We start from the raw sequence: 12,166 nt of genomic DNA, 5'->3' as shown, positions 1-12,166 counted from the left end.
TCAGAAATGTGCTACTCAGCACTTACCTAAAATACAAAATACGTCTGCCAAAATTGAAGGCATGTCTTCTCGCAAATCCTGGAAAAAAAAAAAAAAAAAAAAAAAAAAAAAAAAAGCATGATTAGTTACACTATTTGTGCCAATACCATCACTTACTTATTAAAGAACTAAAGTGACTGTTTTCTACTACTGATGCAGGGCAAAACTAAAAATAGTCACCCACTTCTCAGAAGTAAATACTCCCCTTTTTTTCACACCTTTCCACATAGTACCTTGGACCAGGAAAATGGGATTTTTGACTTACCAGTAAAATCTGATTCCTGCAGTACAGTACACAGGTTTTTTAATCACTACAATTGGTTATATGCAGTAAACATCAGGTGGGCACTGACAAAACAAAGGCTGCTGGGACATCCCCCTATACAAGTGCAGTGATATCATAACACTGGTGCTCTAATGAGAACTACAGTACCTATGCTGCAGTAACAAGTAGGGATATGTGATTTTTTTTCCCCCCATTGACGACTCCAACAATTTCAAATATAACAGGAGCCAGTGGTGAGAAGAACCCCCAGACTTATAAAAGTTATTGTAATGGCTCAAGGTTAAAGGTAAAAAACCTTAAGTGTGCTGCAGCCCCCCATACCACAATTCCACGAATCGCACCAGGTAAATTAGGCCTTTCTGGTGTGATGAATTTAGGTGACAATCAACTTCTTAGCCTCTAAAAGGGTAAGGATAACTGAATCTAAAGGCTCCTGCCCTTCAGGACAGTGGCTTCAACAGCCATGTTGTAAAAGCCAGCAACTGGGAAACAGGATGGAACACTGGTCTTGGAGACCTAAGGGCCACAAGAGCCCACAGAGAGGCTGCCAAGAGCTTAAGTCTGAATACCACATGCTTCTGTGCCAATTTCGTGCTATGTGGATTACCAAAATGTTTTCCCTCTCAACCTGTGGAGTAGGAAAGGGAGAAGTTGTAAGAGGAAAACACATAGATCAGGTTGAACTGATCCCATAGCATCCCCAGATGATCAGCTTTTAAAACCCAAAGTTCTCTGGACCGGGTAACAAACCTCAAGCCCTTGTTCACCAACTGTGGTAAAGGGCTTGAAAGACCTCAAAATGGACAGCCCATTCTCCTGCAACCAAAACATTGATGGCTGGGAAGGTACACCTGCCAATTTTCCAAGCTTGAAATTTGGACAGAATAGTCACATTAAGTTCTTCTCAAGAGAGGATCAAACCTGCTTCCTCTAGAGCAGAGGGACTTCTGGTGCCTACTTTATGATTGATCTAAGCTATAGTCATGGCATTGTCAGACTGGATTCTTGTCAGGTGTCCTCGCAAAAGATTCCCAAGTTGAAAGGAAAACCAAATCACCATGAGTTCCAGAATGTTGACTTAAAGATGAGCTTCCTCTGATGACCAAGTCCACTATATCAAGAAGGACTGCTCCCCAGCCTGATAGTTTGATATCTATCATGAGAACCATCCATTGCTGTAAACGAAGTGGTTTCCTTGACTTCAGTGCTGAACAAGAAACAGACATCACAGAGTCTTGTCTTGGGGTTGATACACATCCGGAGTCGATAGGTCCATGCAGTCAGAAGGTTTAGTTGCAACAGTGCAGTGTAAAACTATTATACACCCTCCAAAAGGAGGCTACCATGAGACCCAAGACCTCAATGCAAAGGGCAAATCAAGTACTTCCTCTGGGCCTAAAGGGCCCTAACATGTAACAAAGCAACATAAAGCTTCTCTTAAGGCAAAAAGATTCTAGATATATTAATGTGCAGTATCAGACCCAGATACTCCAATCTACAATCGGTCCAGCGATGACTTCTGTAGGTAAAGAATCCAAACAAAGCTTTGAAGAACCTCTACCGTCTGCTGGATGTTGGCTGGCAGGTAGAGGGAGAACGGATCCTTTAATAGGAAATCGTGCAGGCACCACACAATGTGCAGACTAAGATTGAGCTCTGCAGACACTTTTGCGGTAGTTTTCTTATTCTGGGTCACAATCCTGTGCAATGTCCTTTTGTCTCTTTTGGACAGTTTGCCCGGTAACTGTATATGCCATCATAACCTAATACTGTACCTCACAACACAGCAAATAATTTGGCAACTACAGTCGCAGAGGCACCAGCTAAGCTGACACCAACAAATATGCCCTCTTTAAAGCTCAGTAAGCTGTGACAACTCCGTGAATGACGAAAGTGAGGCTTCCCACCTGTTACTTAGGCATCACATCACACAGCAGGAAGCAAATGAGTGTTACATCACTTCCAAAGTGACAACTTACAAAATTATACAAAAGCAGTACTCCATGATTGTCCGAAAAACAACAAAAGTTTATATACATAAAACCTGCTGCAAAGGTATTCACAGACCCTCCCTAAGATTAGGGGCAGAATAGGATACCTCACAAAAGCAATACACATGAACTGTATATCTAAATCAAATAGGTGGGTACAGATGGAAAATGCAGATATCCATCAGGTCTTCCATGACTTTTTCAGGACCACCCAGTGACTGACTACCTTTGAAATTATTTCAAAGAGATAGACAACTGTGTAATTCCGCCGCACACATAGACTGTTTCGTCTGCATCATTCTGGGGTGGGCAGATGCAATCAATCTATATCAAAGTTACAAACCATGTGAGAACCACCTTTCCCTTTCTGGCAGGCAGTGCCAGAAAGGGAAACTTTTTTTTTGCACCTGTGCGGCACTAATCTTCCTATGTCCACAATAACCCAGTTTGAAGCATTATGCTTATACTCTGAACCAATTCAGCATGGTCTGTCACACTCGTACTGGTTATTTTCCTATCCACTTGGCAACTTTACTCCGCTATTTCTTAATAAACGAGAAAGGGGCCTAATCACTCCCAGATTTTAGTCATTGTTGATGGCTCTCTCCACTGGCTGACAGAGGGGATCATATGACTAGACCATAGCAGGCTGAAAATAGGAAAAGTATATACTTTTTTTTTTAATTTTAAACACAGGTTAGTTAGTATAGGTATTAGGAGGAGGGGAGGGAGCATTTTTAAGACTAGTTAGGCTTCAACTGGAATTCTACTTGAACCCTCCACAGTGGACATACCCTCAAAGGGGTCTTTAGAGACTGGGCTCTGCACCAGGCAGACCAGGGCTATGGATCTGTAAAGCCCCCTGAGGTTAACTCCACACACTGCACATGTGCCAAGGGGAGGACCCAAGGCAGGATCCAGTGTAAAGCAACATAATAGGCTAGTGCTGCACCTTCCACCAGGGTCTGCCGAATTCAGTGATCTGGAAGCTGCATAAAAAGCCACAGTAGCTACGGTGCAGATGAGTGATGAAGAAATGATCTTGAAGGGAGTCATTTTGGAAGAAAAAAACCTCCATCAAAGAAGGTAAGCTTCTCTCAGACAGAAGAGGTCCTTCTGTTGCAACTGGCTTCCCAAAACCACAGACATAGGACCTGCAAATGCACTGAATAACTGCAGCATAGACTTTCTGAATGAGGGGCAGTCTGATATGCATCTAAATGAGTCACTAACTTGATAAATGTACCCGTATATATCGTTATCTTTAAAGTGGTGACCATTACAACAAATTTTAGGTTCGTCACCATGAAATAACTCACTTTTTTCCCCATCATTTATAAAATTAAATCCTGAAAAGGTCAGAAAGAGATAATAAAGAACATACTATGATATCTGTGAAAACTCCGGCAGCTTGATCCTGCTTCAGATTTCCTTTAACTACTTGGCAAGCAAGCTCATAAAGAACTTGCTGGGTTTCTGAAAGAAAAAAATTAAATCCTTTAAACATAGTTAAACATAAAAGTTTCCATTCTGGAATGCACAGTAAATGTTTTGCAAATACCAACAGTATCCCTACTTATTTTGTGAACAAATAGAGACAGACATTCCAATTCGAGATTAAACTTGGATTATATTGTATAAGATTACCATTACAAGCTACAAAAAAAAAAAAAAAAAAAAAAAAAGGTCCAACTAGCCATTTACTTAAAACCATGAATTGTGAATGTAAATAAGCATGTGATAAAATGCAGAACTGGTCCTCTTCAAACAAATGTCATGCTTGGGAATTTTCAATCCTTATATGATTTTTAGATGTTGGAGAGTTTATTCAATCAGTCAGCGTTCTCCTGCCACAGCCACTAAAGGGAAGCAAACTTTTCCTGTGTTTTTGAGTAAAACTCCAACCAAACAACTTATCTGTTTTTTGAGAGTAAGGGAAACCAATAGTCAGGGTTTTACTACGTTTACTACTTAGAGACTTCTCCTCACTTCATTCTCTCCACCACACATACTGTAAAAGGAGCCTGACAAACTATCTAACCCTTCACCACTCTATCCAAAATGTTATGGCTGGTGTAAGACAGTAAAAAGGGAGGAAGCTGATGCAGGAAAAGAAAACATATAGACATTTACACTGTACTGATAACTGGATCTTTAAGCCAACTTTCACATAGTGGCCATTCATTCTCAGAGTGGATCTACCTCAGAAGGAGATGTGGGTTAAACTATTATAAATCTGCAGAGACAGGAGTCATAAATCTCTATGGAGCCCTCCAAGTTTACCAGATTAACACAAGCATTACTACTCTTTAATGGGTATTTGTAGCCATGGCACAAGCCAAAACCATATTAACAGGTTACCCAGTATGTGTATGTAAAGGGACATATATTGGTGCTATTTTAGAAAAGGGTTATTTATGAAATAAAAAAAAAAAAAAACACACTATGGGAAATTATAGTAAAGTTATTTTGGTAACCTTTAATGTCAGATTTTCATCTTTTTAAAAGCTTACTTTGCCATATTTTCATATAAAAAAGGTATGCAACATCTACCTCTAATGTTATAAAATATAAAGTAATATATAAACAGTTTTTACCTTTGAAGGTCACATTTTCCTGTCCTTTTTCACTGAGGCTGCGACACAACAGTATGCTGTAAAAATATATGTGTTTAAGACAGTGTAGATAAGCAACAGTCATTTATTAAAACAAACATGGGCATAAAAAGTGCCTCGTACAATAATGTGTCCAAATGAAGAATAGTCTCAGAAAACAACTTTTGAATGACAACTTCAAGTGATGGCAAAGGCTGCACCATGTGTAAAGGAGCCCATAATCACTGCTATAAAATAACAGTCTTCTGTATACTGATATTTCTACATCTCTCAACTGCACTGAAAATACACAATTTGATAAATAATGCGTTAATTGCCGACTTAAATGTTCGTGCAACTGTTTAAACATCATGTCACCCACATGATGCACTTGTGCCGCAGCAAAGAGGGTGGATTTTATCCACGCACTGCACATATGCATCCATGGGCAGGTTTCAGCACAGAGCGAGCTCACAGCACGGTAAACAAGCAGTCAAAATCAGCTCCCAGTCTCTAGTCAATATCGAGAGCTTGCGGGACTGTCTCCGCATCGTATGACCACTATGATAGCCAATCACATTGGTCATGTGAAAAGGCAGACCTTCTTGTCCCCCCAGGCATAATAGCTCAGTTAAAAGAAAGCTGGGACAGGGCAGCAAGGAGTTCACATATATTTACAAATATTTACATAATTGTCTGAATTGACAGCATTCTAGTAAACCACAATATACCACTGCTAAATTTCACAAAATAAAAAAAAAAAAAAAACTACATCCCTATTTTTCAACTTTCATCAGCCAAACTGCAAAACACATTAAAATCATTTGTAATAGTACTTATGCAAGATGAATATCTAGTCATCACTGTGTGCACAGAACACCACACACAAGGAAATATCTTCACTACAGGAAATTAAAAGCTGGGTGACTTATTTTCATTTTATATAAATCAGTTGTAGAATGTGTGCTCAGTAAGCTTGTACAATCAAAATCTTTACAAAGTACATTTAATGCCTAATATTATTATTATACAGGATTTATATAGCACCAACAGTTTGCTCAGCACTTTACAATATAAAGGGGGACAATACAGCAACAATACAGTTCAATACAAGAGAGTTAGGAGGGCCCTGCTCCTTGGAGCTTACAATCTAATACACAAGGCCACAAAAAAGAAGCACTTCTGTTAATACTGCATTTTTTCATGTTAAATAAGAAAGCAATTTTCTTTGGGCCCATACATACTGTGCATGTTCAGTTCCATAAAAACTAAATCTAAAAAGCCATGTCAGAGGTCAGTACATATATAAGCACATGGCCCCAGAATGGACGTTTAGTTTATGCTTTTTCTATTCATATGTTTGCACTGGGCTGGTTTATGACAAATTTTATTTTATTTTAGGGCAAGATCAGGCAAACCATTATTTATGAAATACCCATCATTAAACCAGTAATCTTGGCAGAGAAGCCTACTGCAAGGAGGTTACACTAAGCCTCACTGAGCAAGCCTTTCATTATTACCATTTCATTCGTTTATGGCTGAAGGGCAAGGTACACCTTTAGCAACATATTACATCCGTGTTTAGGATATAGCAAGTTGCTATGAACCCACCTCACCTCAAGTTCATCCACCTTTGACAGCAGGTGGCGGTTCTTTTCCCCCCTCAGTCGTTGTCGCATTTAAAATCGGGTTCGCCCGCACATCTGCGTCATTCATACACAGATCTCTGAATGAGTAAACTACGTCTCCCACTACAGCAGACAGACCTGTAATTATCTGACACTTTCTGCAGCTCTGAACCTGACAACCTTTACAGAGGCACAGGCAGAAAGCTGTAGGAAGTGTCCGCAGGAGCCTGACAATGCACACGCAATCCACTGAACTCAGGTACAATGCTCTACAGGCTCCTGAGAAAAAAAATAAATAAACACTTACCAAAACATGTGCATTTATTATTTTTTAAACAAAGGTGAACTTTGCCTTTAAAATATAACTAAAGGCATTATTTTTAGTTTTGGATAGAGTGAAGAGGGATTAGAACACCTGTCTGGTTTTTATGGGAGTCTGTGTCCCACAACAGGGATAGAGAGCTCATCTTCCAACGGGGACACTGGTTCTGGTGACCCTAGTGACAACCAAGGATACCCTCAATTTGGAGGAATTTATTCTCATTCTTCCCATTTTGCTTATGGGGCAAGTACATCTCCCTGATGGGAACAGATGGCAAAATAAACACTGATCGCTTACACTATCAAAAATGGAAAAAAAATACCTCTAATTGAGCTGCTTTAACCACTTGCCTACTGGGCACTTTTACCCCCTTCCTGCCCAGGCCAAATTTCAGCGCTGTCGCATATTGAATGACAATTGCGCAGTCATGCAACACTGTACCCATATGAAATTTTTATAATTTCTTTCACACAAATAGAGCTTTCTTTTGGTGGTATATAGTCAACACTGGGTGTTTTATGTTTTGCAAAAAAAAAAAAAAAGTTATTCTTTTGATGGGCACTTTTGGGACTGCACTCATAATCAAGGCACTGATAATCAGTGCAGGTGTCTCCTTTCAGACTTGACGGTTATCAGCAGTACTTTCCTCACACTGTGACAGCAAGTGTGTTTACATCACAGTCAGCCGTGATTGAACACAGCTGATCATGTGGTAAAAGTAGCACAGTGGCGAAGTGGTTAGCACTTCTCCCTGGCAGTACTAGGGTCGCCGGTTCAAATCCCAACCACGGCACCACCTGCCTGGAGTTTGCATGTTCTCCCTGTGCCTGCGTGGGATTCCTCCGGGTACTCCGATTTCCTCCCACACTCTAAAGACCTGCTGGTAGGTTAATTGGCCCTAGTATGTGTATGTATGAATGTGAGTTAGGTACCTTAGATTGTACGCCCCTTGAGGGTTACGGACCGATGTGAATGTACAATATATATGTAAAAGCGCTGCGTAAATTGATGGCACTATATAAGTACCTGAAATAAATAAAAGCCCGCTGTGATTGGCCATTTACCGTGTCATGTGATCAGATGTGTCATCACTGGGAGCGCTGTTCTGGTCCAGTTGCAGGCATAGGGCCAAACCTCGGCAGTACAGACATAATGGGCCCAGTGCATATGGTAAACTTAAAGTGGACAATTAACAAGTGGATGGCACACTGTTACCAAAATCCATATGTTTACTTAAAAAAAAAAAATCCTAAATTAGTCCAAACAGCATGACACACAGCAAACATAACTTAAGGGTTTCACGTAAGCGCCTGTTGCCGTGAAACGCGTCAACTCTTGCTGTGTGCCATGCTATCTGGACTTGTTTTTTTTCCTCAATACACGTATGGATCTTAGTAACAACACTGTGTGGCCACACACCTGGTCATTTTCCCACTCTAAGTCTAGGAAGCGTGGCTGCACACTTTTAATGTGAAGGATCTGCAAACAGGCTTCAGCTCAAATGCCTATCCATCAGACAAGCCCCTCCAACGCATTTCACCCCAATAAGGGCTTAATCTAAGCATTAGAGGGATGTGTCAGTTGGGTAATAGATTGAGCTGAAGTCAATCTGCAGATCCTCACTACCGTGAGTCACATTAAAAGCCTGCAGCCCCGCTCCCAAGCCTCGGAGTTGGAGAACTAATCCAGACAAGCTCCAATGGCAGACCTGCCCCTGGTAACACTGGTTGGAGCCAGCCGCTGGAATACACAGGGACATTGGTAACACTGGTGAGGGCCGGCCGGTGGAATACACAGGGACATTGGTAACACTGGTTGGAGCCAGCCGCTGGAATACACAGGGACATTGGTAACACTGGTGAGGGCCGGCCGGTGGAATACACAGGGACATTGGCAACACTGGTTAGAGCCGGCCGGTGGAATACACAGGGACATTGGTAACACTGGTTGGATCCGGCCGCTGGAATACACAGGGACATTGGTAACACTGGTTGGATCCGGCCGGTGGAATACACAGGGACATTGGTAACACTGGTTAGGGCCGGCCGGTGGAATACACAGGGACATTGGTAACACTGGTTAGGGCCGGCCGGTGGAATACACAGGGACATTGGTAACACTGGTTGGATCCGGCCGGTGGAATACACAGGGACATTGGTAACACTGGTTAGGGCCGGCCGGTGGAATATACAGGGACATTGGTAACACTGGTTAGGGCCGGCCGGTGGAATACACAGGGACATTGGTAACACTGGTTAGGGCCTGCCGGTGGAATATACAGGGACATTGGTAACACTGGTTAGGGCCGGCCGGTGGAATACACAGGGACATTGGTAACACTGGTTAGGGCCGGCCGGTGGAATACACAGGGACATTGGTAACACTGGTTGGATCCGGCTGGTGGAATACACAGGGACATTGGTAACACTGGTTGGAGCCGGTGGAATATACAGGGACATTGGTAACACTGGTTGGATCCGGCTGGTGGAATACACAGGGACATTGGTAACACTGGTTGGATCCGGCTGGTGGAATACACAGGGACATTGGTAACACTGGTTGGATCCGGCTGGTGGAATACACAGGGACATTGGTAACACTGGTTGGATCCGGCTGGTGGAATATACAGGGACATTGGTAACACTGGTTGGATCCGGCTGGTGGAATATACAGGGACATTGGCAACACTGGTTAGAGCCGGCCAGTGGAATACACAGGGACATTGGTAACACTGGTTGGATCCGGCCGGTGGAATAAACAGGGACATTGGTAACACTGGTTAGGGCCGGCCGGTGGAATACACAGGGACATTGGTAACACTGGTTAGGGCCGGCCGGTGGAATACACAGGGACATTGGTAACACTGGTTGGATCCGGCCGGTGGAATACACAGGGACATTGGTAACACTGGTTAGGGCCTGCCGGTGGAATACACAGGGACATTGGTAACACTGGTTAGGGCCGGCCGGTGGAATACACAGGGACATTGGTAACACTGGTTAGGGCCGGCCGGTGGAATACACAGGGACATTGGTAACACTGGTTAGGGCCTGCCGGTGGAATACACAGGGACATTGGTAACACTGGTTAGGGCCGGCCGGTGGAATACACAGGGACATTGGTAACACTGGTTAGGGCCGGCCGGTGGAATACACAGGGACATTGGTAACACTGGTTGGATCCGGCTGGTGGAATACACAGGGACATTGGTAACACTGGTTGGAGCCGGTGGAATATACAGGGACATTGGTAACACTGGTTGGATCCGGCTGGTGGAATACACAGGGACATTGGTAACACTGGTTGGATCCGGCTGGTGGAATACACAGGGACATTGGTAACACTGGTTGGATCCGGCTGGTGGAATACACAGGGACATTGGTAACACTGGTTGGATCCGGCTGGTGGAATATACAGGGACATTGGTAACACTGGTTGGATCCGGCTGGTGGAATATACAGGGACATTGGTAACACTGGTTGGATCCGGCTGGTGGAATACACAGGGACATTGGTAACACTGGTTGGATCCGGCTGGTGGAATATACAGGGACATTTGAGCGATGCGTTTTCTTATTCATTCCTCCAACTAATCACACATTTGACAACTTTTGGTGGAAACATCAACAGAGGAGCAGGATGTGGTTTTATTTGGTGGAAAGTGAAAAAAATGACTGTAGATCTGAATACATGACAACGGAGTGAGTGAGAGAGTGTGAGTGAGCGAGAGAGAGTGTGAGTGAGCGAGTGAGTGTGTTCCCACCCGCAGGAACCATTACTGTGAAGCAACAGGCGGGGGGATTTGGGAGAAAAAAAAACACATCCCCCTCAGGCAGCATCCATCCCCGCAATGGTCCTGAAGGAGCCCCCCAAAGATGGAGGAGACACTGAAGGGGGGATATCTGCCATCACCATGGAACAGAACGGTGTTCATCTCATCAGAAGACATTAAATACAATAATACCAATCGGGCTTTATTCTCAGTGGACCCGGCCGGCCTGTGCTGCGTAGTAGAGTTCAGGGCAGTCCGATCACTTCATATCTATACAACAACCAGCACCATTACTACCATCAGCACACTAGAAGAGGAGCGGGCGGACACGACCGGGGAGAGCGGGGAGTACGAGGGAGGGAGAGCGGGGAGTACGAGGGCTCAGAGCCGGCCTCGTCACTCACACACACGGAGCACTTCTAATGGTGTCCGCTCCGTCCCACGTGTGTCCACACACAGCCCTCTCCGGCCCAACCTCACGCCCGGGGCCCCCGGGTCACCTCTTCCCGCTCTGGCCGCTTCTATCGGCCCCCACCCCGGAGAACTGCCCCCGGAGCCCGCTCCCTACCCCCCGGACCCTGATCCCCGCACTCACAAATCGTTTTTCCCGGATTTTTCCCAATTCTTTATCCAATCAGCAGGTAGTACTGCCGCCGCCATCTTCCCTCTATAGTACAGATAGCCCGGATGTTTAGCACATCAGCAGAGGTCAAAGTGGAGGTGGGCGGAGCGAGGCATGCCGGGAAATAGGCCTTGTCTCCTTGAAACTCTCCATTATAGCCATGACAGAGTGCCTAGTGGGCTCATGTCTACCTCTATGTGTACAATTATATATAGTATCCTCACATACAGAAATATTACAATTCCCTGCAGTCCCTGAGACCTTCATCCTTCTCCCCACTTCACTTTTTCTATTGTTATACAGGATTTACATTGTGCCAACAGTTTGCGCAGGACAGAGAGAGACAGTATAGGTACAATCCAATAGAACACAAGAGTAACCCTTGCTCATAAGAGCTTACAATCTAATAGGGAGGGGCAAATTGTAATAACTGCAAGGGTGAGCTGATGGAAGAGTTAAACATTCAGTTCTTAGGTGAAAGCAGGATAGGCTTCCCTGAAGAGATGAGATCTCAGGGATCACCTAAAGGTGGACAGAGTAGGAGATAGCTGGACAGCTTGGGGTAGAGAGTTCCAGAGAAAGAGAGAGGCTTTTGAGAAGTCCTGAAGATGAGCATAGGAGGAGGAGACAAGTGAGCTAGAGAGAAGGAGGTTTTGAGAGCAGCAAAAAGAAGAGTTTGCATAGCTCCCAACTGTCCCTGATTTCGAGGGACTGACCTTGATTTGGTGCAAGATCCCTTTGCCCTCTTTCCTCCTCATTTGTCCCTCATTTTGGTCTGATCCATATAGTTGCATATACAATGCCCTTTTTATCTTTCAGAAAGTGTTTCCCAGTGATACACCTTTGATCCAATTTCTAAATTGCTGCACTTGTGGATTGCAAAAGGCAGTATAAAGGAATAGTAGTGGTAGAA

The 12,166-nt window shown here is 43.9% G+C and overlaps 1 protein-coding gene across 1 annotated transcript in view; it reads right to left on the bottom strand.

The window, feature by feature from the left end:
• THOC2 (THO complex subunit 2) overlaps nt 1–11,339 on the bottom strand; it is a 194,010-nt gene extending 182,671 nt beyond the window's left edge. The window contains exons 1-4 of the mRNA XM_089677206.1: nt 11,227–11,339; nt 4,914–4,969; nt 3,701–3,792; nt 27–78 (exon numbers count right to left, since the gene is read on the bottom strand). Coding sequence (XP_089533332.1) covers nt 27–78; nt 3,701–3,792; nt 4,914–4,969; nt 11,227–11,291 — 265 coding nt within the window. The 5' untranslated portion in view covers nt 11,292–11,339. The remainder of the gene's footprint in view (nt 1–26; nt 79–3,700; nt 3,793–4,913; nt 4,970–11,226) is intronic.
• Nucleotides 11,340–12,166: the final 827 nt, after the last annotated feature.

The sequence above is a fragment of the Staurois parvus genome, unplaced genomic scaffold, assembly GCF_062004578.1.
Source record: "Staurois parvus isolate SC_StPar_1 unplaced genomic scaffold, SC_StPar_1.0 ptg000181l, whole genome shotgun sequence".
Classification (NCBI taxonomy): Eukaryota; Metazoa; Chordata; class Amphibia; order Anura; family Ranidae; genus Staurois; species Staurois parvus.
Note: the sequence above shows the minus strand (reverse complement) of the source record. Positions and strands in the feature narration are given on the sequence as shown.